Genomic DNA, 21,318 nt, shown 5'->3' with positions numbered 1-21,318 from the left:
GCCTCGCAAGACGAAAAGAATCCGTTCTGCGAGTCTCTTCGTCTTGCGGTTTTTTCGTCTTGCGAAGCAAGCCCATTAGCGGCTTAGTGGATTAGCGCTATTAGCGGCTTAGCGGATCAGCTGTTTAGCGGCTTAGCGGCTTGGGAAAAGGGGGGGGGAGGGGAAAAACCCTGCAGGAACTCGCAAGACATTTTCGTCTTGCGAAGCAAGCCCATAGGAAATTCGTTTTGCGAAGCACCTCCAAAACGGAAAAACCTTTCGTCTAGCGGGTTTTCCGTCTTGCAAGGCATTCGTCTTGCAGGGCACCACTGTACCAGTGCATTTGGAAGCATCAGAATAACTTGAGGTAATATATTCATACAAAACCTTTGCTCCCAATTCATCCTTTGCAATCCTACCGGCAGAATTTGATCTGAGTCCTGGGATAGCTCAGTTGGTAGAGCATGAGACTCTCGGGGTAGTGGGTTCGATCCCCACCTTGTCAAAAAGATTCCTGCATTGCAGGGTGTTCAACTAGATGACCCTCTTGGTCCCTTCCAACTCTGTGATTCTATGGTCAATGAACCTCACTTATTTGCAATGAGGGAACCACCACATTTTTTTTTAAAGCAACATTTTATTAGAAGTTCCGCAGCCCACCTTTGCATAATAGGAATTTGCCTTTGTAAAATTGGAGAGTGAAAGGAGAAGGAATCTCAGGGTGGGAACATGATCACACGTATACCTGCGCCAAATATGAAATCCAGCATGTGGCCTGCTTGATGTGTGGGGCCCGAAACAAACTGGGAGAGTGTCGCCATGGAAGATACTAGGTCCAGAGCCTGTGAGGAGGGAGTGGCATCAGCATGGATGTTGAAGTCCCCCAATACCAATACGTTAGGGAACTCCAAGGCCCAGCCGGCCACCGCCTCCAGTAGGCCTGACAGGATGGTGAGGCGTTCACAAAGTAAAGGAAGGATTGAACTCTGATTAATAAGAATACACACAGAGGCTTGAACCAGCAAGACTCTGGGAAGGGTGCGTATAATAATCTCTCTTTCTGTGTCTCCAGCCACCGGCCAAGGTCGTTTTATTCACAAAAGAACTTTTTACAGAGTGTTCGTAAGAACCAATCTTCTGAGCATTTCAACAAACCCACGTAGGACCAAAACTTAATTAAGCATGGGGTAAACAAAGAACAGAACTACAAAGGAGAGCATTTGGCACCACCGGAGGTGATAAACAAGCAATATACGTGATAAGGAGGATGGCCAGGAGGACAGTGATCATTATCACCTTCATGTGAGATCTGTTTCCTGGCCCTAAGATTAACATCGTAAGATTAACATATTAGAAAGCTACTTCAAAGAAGCTTGCCCACTATCTTTGATGACCCAGAACGCCTGCCTGGCTGTGTAAGTGACTTGTGAAGAAAGAGAAATGGAACATGTGCGGATTGATCAAGAATCATATCAAAATAGTTTAAACCCAGTCAACGCAATGCTTTCATTGCTGACACAGATGGCTTACTCTATATTTGTTATAATTCCTCATAGCAATCCCACCTGATCACTACAGGGTGGCTGCTGGTGCACTAGGTGGCTGGTACACCAGCCAGATAGCCAAGCTCTCCTCGGAACCCCACTAGGCCAACACATTCAGTGCTGGGGATCAATGGCGATGGCAGAGCCCTGAAAGAACAATCTTCCCAGGTTAATAATGCAACCCCTCCCCTCCGGCCCACAGTCCGTGACTGGTGGAGGACAGAGAAACCCGGGGGCGCCATCTCTCTTAAGGTAACTGTTTCTCCTTCACACACCCAGGTCTCCGTCACACAAGCCAAGTTGGCCCCCTGCGAGGTAAAGAAATCTCGCAAGGTGGCAGTTTTGTTGCCTATAGACCTGGCATTGCACAGCACCAGTGACGGAGGTGAGTAATCCTTGCTCACCCTACCCTCGTCCCTCGGGATGGGGCGCAGATTGGAAGGGGTACGAGCGTATCCTTATCTCAATCCCCTTTGCCTATAAAATCTGCCCCCACTGCCATACCTCCCTCGCCCCTCCACGGTAGCAATCCCAAGCCTCCTACTAGCCTCCATTGATGGCATTGATGTTGTTCTTTCCCAGCCTAGTTATTCTGCTTATAATATCAACAACTCGATAAACTCTTAATTAGTTGAGTAGGACAAACCAGCTAACCATCAGCTACCTCTCTGATTATATGAAAACTATTATATTATTTGTCAACCTATTATTATAATCTTAGACTAACCAATTAATTAAACTGGAGAATAAACCACAAAACATTCCACAGCTAAACAGAACTACCATATAACATACTGTTGTAAATAAAAATATGCCCTTTTCCCTTATGGGGTATCCAAGAGCCCATATAGAGTCCTTACATAGGTTCCCTATCGGTAGGAGAAAATAACAGAGGCCAACCAGAGAATATTGAGAAGCAAAGCAGCTAGTAAGCTTGATCTTTATTGATCTGTTGCAACAGGGTACTCCCCTCACAAGCAGGAGAGGAAGAGGACCCCCAAAAATGCTGTGCAAGGGCTTATAAAGACTTTTGAAATTCCCATCCTCTAGATCAAGACCACCCCCAGAAACATTATGCATTCATCACAGAAGAGGTGTAACCTAAGACCACCCCTCAGATAAGGCGGTCTAAAACAGAACATTTGCATGTTGTTTTCTCCTGTCGCTTTGTTTATTTCCTGTCTGGCAGGTTACTTGATTGGATTTCTTGGGGAGCCTGGGCAGTCTTTTGTAATGATAAGGCTCACACCCTTATTCAAACACAGATTAAGACAGGATTTGTGAAGGAAGAGAAAATGGGGAGGCTTTTCCATTTTGACCATGCAGAGAAACATTTGCTCAGTTTAGGAATCAAAATGGTTCCAGGTTGGCTTTCCTGTGCTGATCTATGTACGTGTGGTTATGAACGTTGCCATATATCTAAGACCATAAAATTCCTATCACAATACATTCAGGGAAGAAAAACCACCTAAATAGCAGGAAAACAACAATCAAGCATCTAATAGTAGACAAGCAGAACTTAAATATAATCATAAAACAATGGACTATAAAGAAGGGAAACAGATGGCAAAGGAAGGGGGGAGGGGAAAAGAAAAGAAAAAATGGTTCTTGTAGCAGACAAGGTTCTTGTAGCATCATGTGCCAGCTCGAGTCTACTCAAATGATCTCTGAATCTGCCAACCTGGACAACCAGGCGACATCGGGGGACGGGCAGAGGAAGGAGGGGCAGGCTCGGTAAATGCCCTGTTCAATGTCGATGCCGTGCCCGATGGTCTCAGGGGACCCTCCCTTGCTGTTGCACTAGCACTTGTAGTGGCAGAGAAAGTGTTCCTCTTAGCATCAGGAGTCCTCAGGTTTCCCCCCGGAGCTGGTGTTCTCATGGCCACGGGGTGATACCTCCGGGGGGGGGGAGCCTCCGTTACATCATCCTTCTCCATGCCAGGGCGGGAACTGCCAGTGTTGCTGCCTCCAGGACCGACCGTCCCCCAGCTGCCACCTGGGTAGGTTTGATCGTGGGTGTCTCGAGACCTGAGAGGTTCAGAATTGGCCTCATCCTAAACTCCAGCTGCCACCTGAAGAACGGATGTCGACTCACCCCCAGATGGAAGGCCCTCACCACAAAGGCCCCTGAGAGCCTTGGCCTCTCGTAAGTTCTGTTGGTTACCTACTCTGCTATGGCCAGCTGCCAGCCCTGTCGCTTACGAATCTGTGGTGTCTCGAGAGTGGAACCCCCCTCTCCAACTTCCCTAGGTGCCTTTCAGTTGAGTCATCTGCAGAGTAATATATCTTGACCCAGGCTCCATGCTGAGCATTTAATCAGTTTGTTTCAGTTTAGGAGTACTGCTGGCGTACAGCACAGTTGGATTCACAAGCTAAGAGGGTAGAGGCAAGCCCAAATGGAACGCTCTTGTAATATAGCGTCTTTGGTAGCAGTAACCGTTCTCCACCTCCCTTAGTTCATATAACACACAGAATCAAAGCCTGAGTCAGAGTCAGTTCGGGGAAAAGTTCAGAAGATTAATTAAAATTGTTTAGAGTTACGAGTCCGTGAAATAGGCTGGGCGGCGACTGTTAAGCTGTTTGACTTCGTTAGATCTGATTTACTGTGCCAATGTCACAAGTTCTCTGATGTAAGATCCCAGGTTGCCAAACACATAAAACATCCCCTACTTTCGATAAGAACAGGGTTTCAAAGTTTAAAAAGTTTAAAAAGTGAAAAAGGAGTAGGAGTCCCCAATATATAATTGAGGAGAGCTCTAACAAGCGCATCTTACCTCAGCGCTATCTTCTCCTCTTTACCTTATAACAGGCACTGTATGGAGCAGTTACAGAAATCTCAGTATGGTGCCTATCTTATTCTGAGATGTGGGCTGAAGAAGTGCTAAATACCAGTTTGGGGGCAGCCTGGGCCTATTCATATTTATTTAGGAGTCCCTATATTTTAATGGATTTACACGCATTAGTAACTGTGCGTAAGAGTAGAGCATTACCTGTGTTAAGTTGGAAAAGACTTGTTTGTTTATGATCTGGGGTTCAGGGGTGCCAATGCACTACCGAATTCCCTGCTTATGGAATCGTCCACATGCAGACAGATCTAAAGACAGACACTAGCTGTTATAAATAATGCCTGATTGGATTTATTCTGATGACTTCTGTAGAGAATACAGAAAAAAAAGCAATGAACTAGCTGAAAAACTAATTTTAAGGAAGTCAATCTGTTTCAGGACGCCTCATCCACCCCTCCCAGACATGTTTCCCTTGTCTCTTTCTCGACAGAGGTCATCATACAGGGCGACCAAAGCAGTTTCTGCGCCAAAACCAGCCCTAAACCCTAATAGAAATGGATCCAGAAAATCAGTTTCTTCCAAAAGCACCTAGGAAAATGACCTTTTAGTAATGAAGTCATACTCTCGCCAGCGGCGCAGGAAGGGGGGTGCGGGTATCCTCAGGTGTTATCACTGGGGGGGGGTGACAAAATGCCAAAAATATGTGTTTTTAAAATAAAATTTAAAAATTTGGGCTCACAACATTTTTTGAAAAAGTAATATTATTTAAAATGAGTTTAATAACTTTGTCTGACAATTAATTAACCTCAACAAGTCATTGAAACCTTTTAGATCAGTCAACAAACGCAACGAAACGCGGCTGAACTCGACATACAGTGGTGCCTCGCAAGACGAAATTAATTCGTTCCGCAAGTTTTTTCTTCTTGCGAGTTTTTTGTCTTGCGAAGCACGGTTTCCCATAGGAATGCATTGAAAATCAATCAATGCGTTCCTAGGGAAACCGCCTTCAGACCAGGTCCGGGGACAGTCTGTCCCCCAACCTCTTCTGAAGGCTGGGGGGGGGCAAGGACTTCTCCGCTGTCCTGGGGCGATCTGAAAATGCTGGCGGGCGGCAGCGAACGCTTCGCTGCCGCCTGCCAGCATTTTAAAAGCTCCCGGGACAGCGGAGACTTCTCCGCTGTCCCGAGGAGATCTGAAAATGCTGGCGGGGGGCAGCAAACGCTTCGCTGCCGCCCGCCAGCATTTTAAAAGCCCCCGGACAGCGGAGACTTCTCCGCTGTCCCGGGGCGATTTGAAAATGCTGGCCGGCGGCAGCGAACGCTTCGCTGCCGCCCTCCAGCATTTTAAAAGCTCCCGGGACAGCAGAGACTTCTCCGCTGTCCCGGGGTGATCTGAAAATGCTGGCGGGGGGCAGCGAACGCTGCCTGCCGCCCGCCAGCATTTTAAAAGCCCCCGGAACGTTTCGCTGCCGCCCTCCTGCATTTTCAGATCGCCCCGGGACAGCGGAGAAGTCTCCGCTGTCCGGGGGCTTTTAAAATGCTGGCGGGCTGCAGCGCAGCCTTCGCTGCCGCCCGCCAGCCTTTTCAGATCGCTGCGCTTCTCCGCTATCCCGGGAAGGCAGGCGGGGGGGGGGGGAGCAAAGACTTTTGCCCCCCGCCGGCCTTCAGAAGAGGTCCAGGACCTCTTCTGAAGGCCGGCGGAGATTTCCCTATGGGCTTTCTTCTTGCGAAGCAAGCCCATAGGGAAATTCGTTTTGCGAAGCACCTCCAAAACGGAAAACTCTTTTGTGTTGCAAGTCTTTCGTTTTGCGAGGCGTTCGTCTTGCGGGGCACCACTGTAGTGGAGAGCGTATGAATAAGGAAGGGGAGCGGGTGTTTCTTTCCACCGAAAGCAAAAGGAATTGATTTTGATGATGTGATTCAAAATTTGCAGAGAACAAATTTAGGGGGAAAAGGTTTTAAGTGCTTATGCTCACAATGTTAAGTAAACCAGAAAATCTTTAAATCATAACTTTACATCTTACCATTAAACATGTTTTTGTTTTAAAAATGTATTTGGTGACTATTATTGTCATCATTCTTAAGTCAACCTATATTACTAAACACAAATAGAAAAAGAAAAGAAGATGTAATTTTAAAATCATAATATTTTTCATAAATAAATGGCTTCCCATCTCTTCCATTTTGTACTAATAAACTTGTTGCCTATATTGTCTATTGTCTTTTTATTAACAGTATTGTCTTTTCTATCGATTTTCCTTTTATATTCAGTGTCTACAGAAATTACTCAAAAGGCTGTTACCGTTTTCAGATTGCAACAATTACTTTTTAAATATTCCTTAAAACAATTCCAATTTGAGATAAACTCCTGTTTGGATTTATCTTTATTTCTTTCTGATAAATAGTCTAGCTCCACATATTCTGTCAGTTTTAGTATCCAGCCCGATCTAGTAGGTATATATTCATTTTTCTAATGTGTAACTATTATAACCCTCGCAGCTGTGGTGGATTTTCCTTGTTTTTTTAGGGATATCCAGACCGGTAATGCCCAATAAGAATGATTCCGTTTTTTCCAGAATATTTACTTTTTTAAAAAATTTAAGTTCGAGAGAGATGTCATTCCAAAATGGTTTAATCCCTTTGCATGCCCACCGCATATGTAATGTAGTCCCACCAGGTCCTCCGCATCTCCAACAATTCTTAGAGAGGTTTCTATACATCTTAGCAAGTTTAAAGTGCCAGCGATAGAAAACTTTTTGGAGGTTTTCCCCTATAGTGCAACCCTTATAGTAAACTTCCAATTAACCCTCTGTAGGAGTGCAAATAAGGGACGCGGGTGGCGCTGTGGGTAAAACCTCAGCGCCTAGGACTTGCCGATCATATGGTCGGCGGTTCGAATCCCCGCGGCGGAGTGCACTCCCGTCGTTCGGTCCCAGCGCCTGCCAACCTAGCAGTTCGAAAGCACCCCCGGGTGCAAGTAGATAAATAGGGACCGCTTACCAGCGGGAAGGTAAACGGCGTTCCATGTGCTGCACTGGCTCGCCAGATGCAGCTTGTCACGCTGGCCACGTGACCCGGAAGTGTCTGCAGACAGCGCTGGCTCCCGGCCTATAGAGTGAGATGAGCGCACAACCCTAGAGTCTGGCAAGACTGGCCCGTACGGGCAGGGGTACCTTTACCTTTACCTTTAGGAGTGCAAATATCCAGAGTGTGGGGTCAGGTGGGATTACTATGAGGAATTATAAAATAAGCATCAAGCCATTGTGTCCACGATGAATGCATTGTGTTGACTAGGTTTGATTCATTGACAATAATTTCTGATCAAATCCCACAACCCTCTGCATCTCTGGCCATTTCCTCTACTGCCCATTTCTCTTTCTTCACAAGTCATGTACACAGCCCAGTTGCTTAGGCAGGCAGGCTTCTGGGTCATCAAAGACAGAGGGCAAGTTTCTTTGATGTAGGATGTTAATCTTAGGGCCAGGAAACAGATCTCACATGAAGGTGATAATGATCGTTGTCCTCCTGGCCATCCTTCTTATCATATGTATTGATTGTTTATCACCTCCGGGGGTTGCCAAATGTCCTCCTTTGTAGTTCTGTTAATTAGTTTTGGTAGTTTAACTTGTCCCCACGTGGGTTTGTTGAAATGCTCAGAAGAAATCTGATTGGTTCTTACAAACACTCTGTAAAAAGCTCTTTTGTGAATAAAACGACCTTGGCCGGGGGGGGGGCTGGAGACACAGAGAGACAGAGAGATTATTATACGCACCCTTCCCAGAGTCTTGCTGGTTCAAGCCTCTGTGTCTATTCTTATTAATCAGAGTTCAATCCTTCCTTTAGTTTGTGAATGCCTCAACCCTCCAAAAGTTTTCCCACTGGGACAACTCTGGATCTTGAGCCCATCTAATCATAGATTAGGCCAATTCATGGAGGAGGCTATAGGTATGTTTGCACTATTGTGGGTTGTATGCTGCTGAATACTGCTTGCTAGGACTCACAAATAGGAAGACTTTTCTTGCACCCAGGTACTGTTTGCTGGCATCTCAAGAGGCCTCTGTTTGGTCACTGTGAGAACAGGATGCTGGATGAAGTGGGCCAATGATCTGATCCAGGAAATGACAAAGACGGTCATTTATTTCTATAAAACTTTTAAGAACTGTACCATATGCTGCAAACATTTCTTTGAGCTCGGAAATTCAAATGGCCCCCAACCAAAAATGCTAAGTCCTGCATGGCCTGCATCTGTAAGATGATGATGTGTCACTGGCACACCGTTGTCCTCTAACCGCTTCTTGTACAACAGCCCATCATCCCGGAGAACATCATACTCGCAAGTTAGAAGGAAAGTCTCTGGGAGCTGGCGGATTATGTCATCCTCTGCTAGAAGGGGGGCAAACCTTGCCTCAAGACCTCTTTTATGTTGTTCATAAATTTCTTCTGAAAATGGGGCAGGCGCATTAGGGACATAGCCCCTGGCCTTAAATTCTTCTGGAATGTTATCAGCACTGATCCATTTTCGGTATTTCTCCCTCACATCAGGAGGGATGTGGGCACCTTTTATAACTGGGTCCACATTGATCTCCTTCCCAGTGATATATGTCGAACCAAATTTAACAACTCGTTTTCTGAACAAGGGAGGAACTGATTGGTTTTGCTGATAGGATGGCAAATCAAAGTCCACTGCTTGTAGAAATGGGTAGATCAGGACCTGAGCTCGCAGTCTTGGGAGATCCTCTCTGGTCACCAGTTCTTGACAAACAGCTGCAGCAAATGTGCCTCCGCTACTGTCCCCAGCAATGGCAATGCAGTTGGGGTCCACTCCGTATTCCTCTGCATTCTTCAGAAAGTGTATTGCAGCAGTTAAGCAGTCCAGCACAGGGACCGGATAGAGATGCTCAGGAGCTAAACGAAATCTAAAAAGAAAACAAGATATCACCCACACTCAACATCATACATTTCACAGAAAAGGACCGTTTGCCTGCATTACATATTGCAAGTGTTGGGAATCTTTTTCACCCCTAGGGCCACATTCCTTTCTCTGCAACCCTATGGGGGCCTGAGACAAAAATAGAAAGCAAATGCAAACTTTCCTTTTGGAAATCTACACTTGTTCCTACACATAGCCACACACCATTCTCTCCCCTCCAGCTGCTTCCTTCTTGTTTCCCCCTGTCCATATCTGGATCTACACTCACTTTTTAAGTGTTCTTAGAAAGATATTTTAATATCATTCTAAAATGTAAAGGCATTTGGTTTCTCCTTTGCATCCTTTTCTACAACATACCGGTATACCCAATTATTTGACAGGGATGACTCTGCACTGCCCTCTGGTGTCATGTTTCAATGGCACATTGTTTAAGTTCTTCAACTGGATAGCCTAACCCGTTTAAAACTCATTTTGAGTGTTAAAAACCACAACTGTAAATGAGTCCATTAGCAGGTTCCTGTAGCACTGTCCAGCATCCTTTGCATCAGTGAAGTTATAATCCCACTACTTGGTATCTACCTGTCCTCCATCTACAGCTCACCTGATCAGGTTGGCAAGACTACTAGCAATTGCTAATACCAATGGATACTAGTCACAAGGATGATGTACCACTATGAGAGGCAGTAATGCTTCTGAATACCAGCTGCTGGAAACGAACTGGGGAGAGAGCTCTTCTGCTCAGGTCCTGCTTGTCCGTTTCCCATTCGGGCATCTGGTTTGCCACTGTGAGAACAGGATGCTGGACTAGATGAGTCCCCTTTGGCCTGATCCAGCAGATTTCTTACTATGTTCAAAGTCAAAGGGATTTGAGCTAGAAATCTAAATACAAAAATGAACACCCATTCTAAATGTTGGCAAAATCACTATGTTTACAACTTTATAAGGCTGGATGGCATTTCACCGATTGAACTTGAGTCCCAACAAGACAGAAGTACTGTTTCTGGGGGACAGGGGCTGGGTGGATGTGGGGACTCCCTGGTCCTGAGTGGGGCAACTGTGCCCCTAAAGGACTAGGTGCTCAGCCTGGGAGTCATTCTGGACTAACAGGTGTCCATGGGAGCACAGGTCAGGTCTGTGTCCAGGGAAGCTGTCTACTAACTCCATGAAGTAGGCTGGCTGAGACCCTGTCTGTCTGCACATTTTCTCACCAGGGTGGTACATGCTCTGGTCATCTCTGGCTTTGACTATTGCAATGCGCTGGATGTGGGGCTACTTTTGAAGGTGAGTTGGAAAGTACAACTAATCCAGAATGTAGCAGCTAGACTGGTGACTCAGAGCAGCCGTCGGGACCATATAACTCTGGTCCTAAAAGAACTACATTGGCTCCAACGCCATAGTGAGCTCCATGGGGCATGGAGGTTGCACTTTTTCGGGAGGTGCTGGGCCTGGGGGTGCCCAAGGTGGCGCATCCCTCCTGGGCACCCACCAGCTGAGGGGGACATGGTGGGAGTGTGCTGCCCTCATGCTGCTTTTTGGGGCAGCACTGGGCCTTGCAGGGCACCCGAGACGTGTCCCTTCCAGGGGCCCTCCTTGTGTGGCCAACACATCCCCATTGTTTCTTTCTCAACCACCAGAGGGTGACTGGGGGGGTACAGCAGCTCTGGTGTGCTGTGGGCCAAGCCCCTGGCCGCACTGACTTTCCTAGAGGTGCGCTGGGCTCTTGGGGCGCTGGTGTACCACCCCCAAAGGTAAGTGCTTCCTGCAGCAAGTCACCCCATACACTTCTGCCTAGCTACTGTCGCGTATTCCACGCGGCGCTTTCAGCGAGACACTAAGAGTTCCAGGTTTTTCCAGTGCAGTCTTTTTTAATGTGAGCTATATACAGGCACGAACAAAAGAAACAGTCCATACAGAGTACTTACAAAAGAATACTCTCCACCACAGCACCACCACACTACAGCACAACCACCACACCCACTGTTAAACAGGCTTTCCTTTTAAAACAGGTGATAGCCAATCATACTAATCACACTCCTGCTAAGTCACTCTGACCCAGCAGAGTATTGCATCATCCTGTTGAAGCCTGCAGACTTATCCAGTATCCTGCAAATCCCAACACTCCTCCTTAAGTCAAAGGCTTGAGACCTAATAATTCTCTTAAGTCTCGAAATTTAGGAGCATCCAAACATTTTGTATACAAATCTGCCACATTACATTTTGTGTTACAGTGCTGTACTTTTAACACATTTCTTTCCAAAGCATTTTTCACATTTCCGTATCTTATAGCAATATGTTTACTCTTGCTTTTAAAGTTCTGTTGGTTGGCAAGCTGTTGTGCAGCCATGTTGTCACTTAGCACAGCGATTGGCATTTCAGAAGGTATTCCAAGCTCTTTTGTTAGGCAAGCAAACCATTCTATTTGTGATACACATTCGCTTATGGCTGAGTACTCTGCTTCACAAGTACTTGTGGCAACAAATCTTTGTTTCTGGGATTTCCACTGAACCAGGGCATTTCCAATATATATGGCATAGCCAGTGGTAGACTTTCCATTTTCTCTGTCCCCCCAGCTGGCATCAGCGTATGCATACACTTGCTGATCATATCCTGTATCCAGCACCAGTTTGTAATCTTTTGTGCCTTTCAGATACCTTAGGATTCTTTTAAATGCTACCCAATCTCTCTGAGCCGGGTCTGCACTTCTTTGGCTTAACATGTGCACTGCCAATGTTATGTCGGGTCTTGTCCAACAACTTAAATATAACAGAGAACCCAACAGAGAATGAAATGCTGTTGCATTCTCACATTTTTGCCCTTCTGGTTCATTTTTGTACTGGGTAGTTATGGGAGTGTCAACCTCATTTGCCCTCTCCATTCCATATGTCTTCAGTAACTTTTCGATTTTTTCCTTCTGACTCAGAGAGTAGACGCCCTTTTCATTTCTCTGAACCTCTACTCCTAAGTAATTCTGAATCTCTCCCAAATACTTCAGTTTGTATTTGTTACCTAGGCTGTTTATAAACCAAGACACTTGCTTTTGTGCAGTTGTTACTAGACAGATATCATCAACATACAAAAGTAAATAACAAACACTTCCTTGCACCATTGCTGAATATAAACAGGAATCAGCCAGGCTTTGTTTGAATCCCATCTTTTTCAAAGTTGTGTCTATGCATTCATGCCATAGACGTGCACTTTGGTGTAAACCGTATAGTGCCCTTTGCAGTTTTAACACCATGCTGTCTTTTTCCAGCTCATAACCTGGTATTTGCTGTAAATACACCTCGGCGTCAATAGGAGCATTTAAATATGCTGAGGCAACATCAAAATGATTAACTTTCAACCCTCTCAGACTTGCCATTGCTAAAACTGATTTTACTGTTTCAGCCTTTGCTGTTGGGGCAAACACTTCATCATAATGTATCATTTTCCTTTGTGTAAAGCCCCCTGCAACCAACCTGGCTTTCCTCTGACAACTACCATCAGCCAGCTTTTTCACTTTAAAAACCCACTTACAGCTTATGGGCTTTTTACCTTCAGGCAATTCTGTAGGTACAAACACATTGTTGTTTAGCAGAGAGTTATACTCTGCCTGCATTGCCTTTAACCACGCCTCTTTCTCTAGAGTAGGTAACTCTTGCACTTCTTCAAAGTTTTCTGGCTCAGTTACACAAACCTGGTTTATGGTGGCTGGGAACCCATAACGGTCTGGAGGTTGACCTTTATTACTTCTTGCAGACCTCCTTGGTTCATTAATCTCACCCCCTGGGCTACCTTCAGGACTGCTTTTGGGGTGGATTGACTCTGGAGATTTACCTCCTCCAGTCCCTGTTGCACTTTCTTCTCTCCCCTGCTCCTTGCTAGCAGCTGGAGAAAAATGCTCAACCTTTACCTCCTCCCTTTCAGTTTCTCTGGGAGAGCTGCCAATTCTCAGCTTTGTTTCAACTGCCTTATCAGGTATGCTCGGCAGTAAAACTTTTTCTGGCAGCAGGTTTGCATGTATCTTGGGCCAATTTCTTTGCTCATTAAAGCTGGCTGATCGACTATAACTCAAAAGATTTTTATCATCTTCAAACCTATAGGCTTTCGTACCACTTTCATACCCAAGAAATAGCAACTGCTGTGCCCTTTTCCCACCTTTTCTTCGGTTTTTTACAGGTATGTCAACCCATGCCTTTGTCCCAAAGATTCTCAAATGTTCCAAACTGGGACTTTTGTTATAGAGAATTTTATAGGGTATGTCATCTAGTACCCTTGACCACAAGCGATTCCCAATATAATTTGCGGTCTTAATACTCTCAGCCCAGTACTTAATTGGAAGATTTGCATCTGCTAACAATGCTTTCATTTGTGTCTGCAAGACACCCCCCCTACGCTCTGCTACCCCGTTCTCCTGAGGCGTCGCCACATTGGTAAGCCTATGTTTAATCCCCTGGGAACGCAACCAGTTTCTTAGGGAGCTTGCCATAAACTCTCCTCCCCTGTCTGTCTGAATAGAGCACACCTTTTCGCCAAGTTGCCTTTCTACCCTTCTTACCCAGAACTTCAAAGTTTGGGCAACGTCAGACTTTTGCTTTAATGGATAGACCCAGCCAAATCTAGAATAGTCATCCACTAGGATCAAACAGTACTTGTTATGGGAGACACTTGGTGGAAAAGGACCAGTTACATCAGCATGAATCAACTCCAGTGGTTTTTTGGTTTCTCTCTGGCTTGCTCTTGCTACTGGGCAAGCCCTGCTTTTAACCTCCTTGCAGATATTGCAGTCTAAGTAATTATCACAACTTTTTATGTTTTTCATCCCCCCACACAACTCCAATGTTTTGTTCAGCACCTTATAGCTTGCATGAGCCAGACGCCTGTGCAGGAGATGAATACACATATCATGGGTTGGGACATTTTGCACATTCGCAACCTTAGACTCACACTGCAGTACATACATATTAGTTCTAAGGTTAGCATTTGCCAACACTGCCCCATTTTGCTTTATCTGGCACTGATCTCCCACAAAGTTTACTTCAAAGCCTGCTTTTGCCAAGTCAGGAATGCTCAGGAGATTGTTTTGCAAACTAGGCACACACAACACATTCCTGAATGTGTGTCCCAACTGTGGGAACACAACCTCCCCCTCACAAACCACATTAGCTTTCTGGCCCGTAGCAAGACTTACATGTTTTTTGTTTGAAGCCCTAGCATCAGTTAGCAGTCCTTTTCTTTTACAAAAGGTTTGAGAAGCTCCACTGTCCAGAACCCACAGCTCTTCATTTTCTTGGCCATCTGCAGACACCCAAGCGGTAGACTCCCTCTGCTGCCTCTTGTGCTTCTGCTGTTTTTGTTGTTTTCTTGGGCAGTCCCGCAGCAGATGTCCACTGGACTTGCAGCAAAAACACCTTTTTACTTCGTTGACCACCGGCTGGTCTGCAGCAGCTCCTCCTGGCTGTTTCTCCGGCTCCCGACACCTCTGCTCTTCCCGGCTATTGTTCCCTCTGGGATGCTCCAACAGCTGGGCTGAGGTCATCTTTCGCTCTGCACGCCTGTCCTCCTCTGCATACAACCGTCCGGTAACGTATTCCAGAGTCAGCTTATCAGTCTCTACCGACTCGAGGGAGTTGACCAGCATATCATAGCTGTCATCAAGGGAACTCAGGACTATAAAGACTTTGTCCTCTTCACCCACAGGCCTCCCTCTTAAGGCTAGCTCCTGGAAACAGCCTGTTAGGAATTTTAGGTGGTTTACCAGGGAGTCCCCCGGTTTCTTCCGACACCGGTACAGTCTCCTGGTCAGTGTTATCAGTGAGCCAGCTGTCTCTCGCACATGGACAGCCTTGAGCGCATTCCACGCCTCACTTGCCGTCACCTTATCAGCTACGTAGACTAGCTGGCTGTCGTCCACTCCAAGGATGATCGTAGCCAAAGCTTTCTCATCCTTTTCATCCTCCTCAGAGGGCTGCGGTGGATCTTCCACCACCTTCCACAGGCCCTCACGCTTGAGGAAGTGTTGCATGCGGACCGACCAGATGCTGTAGTTTGTGGCTGTCAGCTTCTCCAGCAACACACCAGTTCTGGACTGCTCCATCCCTGCAGCTCACCTCCAGCACCCACGGCTAGATAACTGCCACCTGTACTCTTGCGCAGCAGAAGCGTGCTGGGCCCATAACCCTGTCGCGTATTCCACGCGGCGCTTTCAGCGAGACACTAAGAGTTCCAGGTTTTTCCAGTGCAGTCTTTTTTAATGTGAGCTATATACAGGCACTAACAAAAGAAACAGTCCATACAGAGTACTTACAAACGAATACTCACCACCACACTACAGCACAACCACCACACCCACTGTTAAACAGGCTTTCCTTTTAAAACAGGTGATAGCCAATCATACTAATCACACTCCTGCTGAGTCACCCAGCAGAGTATTGCATCATCCTGTTGAAGCCTGCAGACTTATCCAGTATCCTGCAAATCCCAACAGCTACCCCACTGATTGGCTCCCAATAAGTTTCTGTGCACAATTAAAAATGTTGGTGCTGACCTTTAAATCCCTAAACGACTTGGGCCCAGTATACCTGAAGGAGTGTCTCCACCCCCATTGTCCAACCCAGACTCTGAGATCCATCTCCAATGGACTTCTAGTGGTTCCCTCATTGCCAGAGGTGAGGTTACAGGGAACCAGGCAGAGGACCTTTTCCGTAGTTGCACCCACCCTGTAGAATGTCCTCCCAGCAGATGTCAAGGAGATAAGCACCCATGTAAATTTAAAAATACATATGAAGACACCCCTGATCAGGGAAGTTTTTAGTCTTTGATGATTTATTGTGTTTTTACTATTTTTTTGTCAGGAGCCGCCCTGAGTTGCCGGGGCTTGCCAGATGCGTACCATATAAATTATTATATATATATATAATTAATATTCCCTAGGAAAGGTTAGAAACTGAGAGGCATTCCATGTCCTTTTTGATACAATGAGAGTGAAGCCACTTACCCAACACTCATAACCACTGAATCACTTTGGTGTGCAATGAAACGGCAGACCTTTTCATAGACTTCTGGAAGAAAGCACAAGCCCCACAACCCCTCCATTACAATTTGTCCTGGTCAAGAACACTGATATCATTGTGAGTTGAATCCAGTGTTAGTTCTATTGAAAGTAAAACTGTTGAAATATAGAGATAGATGGATATATCTGCTTATTTATTTATATGTCATAAATTGGATGCGCTTCTTGACTGTATAAAACAACTTTTAATGAATTTCCTCTGGGAAAAACTCAGTTGCATTGAACTCTTTGTAAATGGGGCATCACTAGCTAAAAACCATTCTGTGAGTTTTACCCTCTCCTGATCTGTAACAGAGATCAAGCAGTTTCAATGGATAAAAAACAAAAACAAACTTCTTCCCGCATTTCTTGGCTTCTTTCCAGTTATTTCTGATCACTTCTGGAAGCACTTACAAAAAAGTCCTTTCGGGCTTGAAGCAGAAACACCTTCTTTGACATTTTAAGGATTTTTCATTGACTGTGATACTAGGAATTAATACAGAACTGGTCACCTTTGTAACAAGAGGTCTCCGCCTGTTTTCTGACCACACAATCCAATCCTACACAAAACTTAAGCTGCCTACAGGAGTAGTAGTAACCACTTCCACACCTCACATAGCGAGCATTTCAAGACCTTTACATTAAAGTACCTCCTCAAATTATCCTTTTCAAAAACATTCCAAAGAGCTTACGGATGCTTCCGATGAGTCCAGCGCCTCCATGAAGATAGATGATTCCTCTCCTGTTCCCAGCAGCTGGTGTCTTGGGCCAGTACACCCTCACAGGCACCCCATCAAAAACAAGGTCCTTTCTGATCAACTTTGAGTCCTTCCTTGTTGGTATGGCATCGTACATAACCCTGAGGAAGATATGCTTACGGCAAATGCCCAGTTTTTCCAGAAACGCTCCCTGTTGAAACAAAAACATTCAGCATTTATGATCAGTCTTAGATAATTTTGCATTTTAAAAAAGTGCATACATGCACTGCCTATAGAACAAACCCCTCACTTTTGAGGCACCTACACTGTATATCCTTTCAATCTCCACTTAGAGATTGGGATGTTGTGAAAGTATCTATCTATAGATATAGATCTATGTACACATATATAAACATACATACACATAAGAACGTAAAAAGAGTCTGTTGGACCTGGCCAATGGCACATCTAGTCCAGAAGCCTGTTCCCAGTGCCTGTGGGAAACCTTCAAGCAAGATCTGAACACAGGAGCCCTTTTCCCTTTCCATATCTGGTGTTCAGAAGCATTGCTGCCTCCACCTCTAGAGGCATAGGCATGGAGGCTAGTAGCAACCCATAGCCTTCTCCTTTGTGAATTTACCGTACCTTTGGATAGGTATTCAATTTGGCAGCCATCATTGCCCCTTGTGGGAGTGACTTCCATAATTTGAATATGTTCGGTGTGAAGAAGTACTTTCTTCCATCTGTCCTGAATCTTCCAACACTGAGCTTCATTCAATTGTCCACAAATTCATGAGAGAGGGAGAAAAACTTTCTCTGTCCACTTTCCATGTTATGCTAAGTTTTATAAACTTCTATCATGTCGCCTATTACTCACCTTTTCTCTAAACTAAAATATTTGAAAGGTTACAGCCCTTCTAGTAGAGGGGCCACCTCATTCCTGCAACATATATAAAATAAACTTACCAGTACATATCCATATCCCACTACGAAATCAGCTAATATTAAATTTGCACGACCGCTTATTCCTTGAGGCAGGTAGGGCCTGGTAAGACGATAATAAACTCCCCATGCAAGCAGCATGAAGTGAATGAAAATGGTCATATATAATATCAGCATCCACAGGGTTCCACCAAATGCCATTTCCCTTCAACTCAGAAGCACAGGTAGAGACTTCGTCTTAGCAATTGCTAAGTGGCTTTTGTACAAGAACAGTCTACAGCATGCAAGAGAACATCCTGTGGCCAACCCACACAGTTGAGAAGAAAACAAACAGTTTACTAATCAGTTCAGAATTTACAGGCTATCCATAGCCTCTGAATTTTCATAAGGATAATCAGATAATTATCTGAAGGATAATCAGATGGGCAAGTACCCTTCTCTTAAGTCAGGTGTTGCCTATGCAACACATCTTCATTTTTGTGGTGCTTGCCCTCCCACACAAAATACTTTGGAGTCTTTAATCCCTCGTAATTCAGAGAGCGCACGTTATCAGGGATGGCACATCAATGTCAGCGTTAACATCCTGCCAACAGCAGTATCACTGCCCCTGTCAGGACAGTGTGTTGAGCAAAGAGGTTGGCACTGTCCATGCACACAATGGGAGCCAATCCTGCTCTTGCACAAATTTGATTGCTGCACATGCAACTCCACTTTTATTTATTTATTTCATTTATTTATAAAAAGAGGCAGTATCCAGCTTTTCAGTTTTCTCTGTGGACAGCTGGTCAAGCACGGCACAGCTGAGGACTCTGTAACTCTCCTCACTCTTTTTCTTGATGAGGAGCGGGAAATCGTTGAATGGGAAGGATTAGGTTTTCTCACACTGTAAGACATTTCCAAAGATATCTCCCTCCCAGCAGCCACCAGAAGTAGAAATTAGCAGGACATTCTTGATTTTTCTGAAAGCCACCTGCTTCAGAAATGGGCACTTTTATTTTGTCTTCTAAATTGTCACGGCTAAAATGGCCGCTGTTTCTTTAATGCGAATAAAGCTGGGTCAGCATGAGTCAGTGGCCTGCAGCGGGTTGTATATATAAAGTGAGAAATGTTAGTTTGTGCTGGTGCTGAGGCTGAGGCTGAGGCTGAGGCTGAGGCTGGGGCTGGTTGGTTGGTTGGTTGGTTAGTTAGTTAGTTAGTTAGTTAGTGAGTGAGTGAATGCTGGTAGTGTTGTTGTGTGTCAGTCGCTTTTGCACAAAGACTTTTAAGAATAAAACTCTGCAAGGATATTCTCGTGGACTCTTTTATGCAGACAAGGGTCCGAGGACCAGGCTGAAGAGACAAAGGGAGGTCAGAACCCTTTCCTTCTTTTTTTTGCTTTTTACAAACACTGACAGTTTTGATAGAAGCCCTTCTCTTTCCTAGCGAACAAGAGGAATTTATTGAAGTTCAAGGACACATTCTAGCCAGAAAACAAAGGAGCCAACGCCAAGGGGCTAAAGGGTGTTTCCCCCACTGGGAAAATATTTGAGGGGGCCTCCCTCCCCCAAAGTTGACAGGCATTGCCATTCAAATGGTGTATATCTTCAAACATTTCTCTGATGAAAATTGGGATGTCCTGTTCATCAACAACAACAACAACAATTTTATAACAGACAAGTCTTCATTTTTGTGGTGCTTGCCCTCCCACACAAAATACTTTGGCGTCTTTAATCCCTCGTGATTCAGAGAGCCCAAGTTATCAAGGTTGCGACATCAATGCCAGCGTTGGCATCCTGCCAACAGCGGTGTCACTGCCCTTGCCAGGACAGTCCTTGGAGCATAGAGGACTTTTTTTTATTTATCTGAAATCCACCTGCATCAGAAATGGGCACCTTTATACTGTCTTCTAAATAGTTTGGGGTTTTTGATACAAGTCCTTCTCTTTCCTTGCAGACAAGAGGTGTTATGAAGTTCAAGGAAACATTCTAGCCAGAAACAAAGGAGTCACCTCCTAGGGACCAAGGGGTGTTCCCTCACTGGAAAAATATTTGAGGGTGTCTCCCTCCCCCAAAGTCAACAGGCCTTGCCATTCAAATGGTGTATATCTTCAAACATTTCTCTGATGAAAATTGGGGTGTCCAATTCTATTATTATTATTATTATTATTATTATTTTATTTTATTTATATGCCAGCCATCTGACTGGGGTGCCTCAGCCACTCTAGGTGGCTTCCAACATAAATAAAAACATAACAAAACATAAAACATTACAAAACTCCCCAATACATTGCTTGCTTCAGATGTCTTTTAAAGGCTATATACCGGTAGTTACTCCTTGGGCTTGGGGTTTGCATAACTCTATACTCTCCAACACTTCCCTGGTGAAAATAGGAACTTCCTAAGGAAAAGTGGGACATTCCAGAATCAAATCAGAAACCAGGACAGCTTTTATAAATGCAGGACTGTCCCTGTAAAATAGGTGTGCTTGGAGGGTCTGATTGTGTGCATCCACTTCATCATGTGCCTGATTATGTGGGTTGGAGCTTACTTGCCCCACAATATTTTATTCAAGCTGGTGCCTCTGCCAGGAAAAAGTATTCAACAAGGATTTGAAGTATGGCCCTTGTGGCCAGGTGAAAGGGTGTGCGGACTGGAGGGAGAGGCAAGGGACAGATCTGATTTCACATTGGTCTGAGTATTCTTCAAGATGAAAGAACAAACCCCTATAGAATGACATTCAATGTTTGTTCTACTCAAAGTAGACCTATTCAAGTGACTAGAGATGACTAGTTGTCAAGAACTACTGGCCAGGCAGGACCTCCCAAGACTGATCCTCATCTACCCATTCCTACAAGTACTGGACTTCAGTTTGCCAACCTGTCAGCAAAACCATTCAGTTCCTCCCTTGTTGAAGAAACAAGCTGTCTGTCAGGAAACTGCCATCGGAACAGGGGCGGGAAACAGAGGGGCAGTTGTGTTACAGGGAGCCTCCAAAAATCTTGTGAAGCAGTTCCTCTTCCAGCGATGAGGAAAGCCCCACCTCCAGTGGGGAAGAGGGAAAAGGACCAGAGGATGCTGGTGGGAGCCTCAGCACCTCTCCTGGCCAAGCTGGATAGGAGGGAAGCACACCCCTTCTGTTGCCCACCCTGCACAGAAGTCTAAAGCGCAAAGAGGGAAGGAAAAGGCTGGGAGTAACGAGACAAGCACTCCCAGATTCTGCTAGTGATTGAGGCAGACATGAACTTTGGGGTTCTGCACTGTAAATAGTTTTGCACCAAAATAAAACCGGAAAAAGACAGGTCGGCGTCCTGCCTGGTTACTCGTGAGCAAGCACCCTTGCCATCTGACACTGTCAAACTTGGCGTAAGATGTCTCACTGAACAGATGGTCATTCTGGATGGAATTATGACAAGCACCCTTTTCCCAGAAAAG

At 45.3% G+C, this 21,318-nt stretch overlaps 2 protein-coding genes across 2 annotated transcripts in view; one reads left to right on the top strand and one right to left on the bottom strand.

Annotated features, from left to right (window-relative positions):
- The window catches only part of LOC128404455 (arylacetamide deacetylase-like 4), a 95,060-nt gene extending 86,863 nt beyond the window's left edge, over positions 1 to 8,197 (top strand). The window contains exon 4 of the mRNA XM_053370119.1: positions 7,500 to 8,197. The gene's annotated coding sequence lies outside the window, so the exon portion shown is untranslated. The remainder of the gene's footprint in view (positions 1 to 7,499) is intronic.
- Positions 8,198 to 8,427: 230 nt separating this feature from the next.
- LOC128404443 (arylacetamide deacetylase-like 4) lies at positions 8,428 to 18,262 on the bottom strand. The gene is made up of 4 exons (XM_053370105.1): positions 17,933 to 18,262; positions 16,961 to 17,177; positions 16,215 to 16,278; positions 8,428 to 9,224 (listed from the first exon to the last, which is right to left on the bottom strand). The coding sequence occupies exons 1-4, from the start codon at positions 18,107 to 18,109 to the stop codon at positions 8,450 to 8,452; spliced, it is 1,233 nt and encodes a 410-aa protein (XP_053226080.1). The 5' UTR covers positions 18,110 to 18,262; the 3' UTR covers positions 8,428 to 8,449.
- Positions 18,263 to 21,318: the final 3,056 nt, after the last annotated feature.

The sequence above is a fragment of the Podarcis raffonei genome, chromosome 16 (genome assembly GCF_027172205.1).
Source record: "Podarcis raffonei isolate rPodRaf1 chromosome 16, rPodRaf1.pri, whole genome shotgun sequence".
Taxonomy (NCBI): Eukaryota; Metazoa; Chordata; class Lepidosauria; order Squamata; family Lacertidae; genus Podarcis; species Podarcis raffonei.
This window is presented reverse-complemented; position numbering and strand designations above follow the sequence as displayed.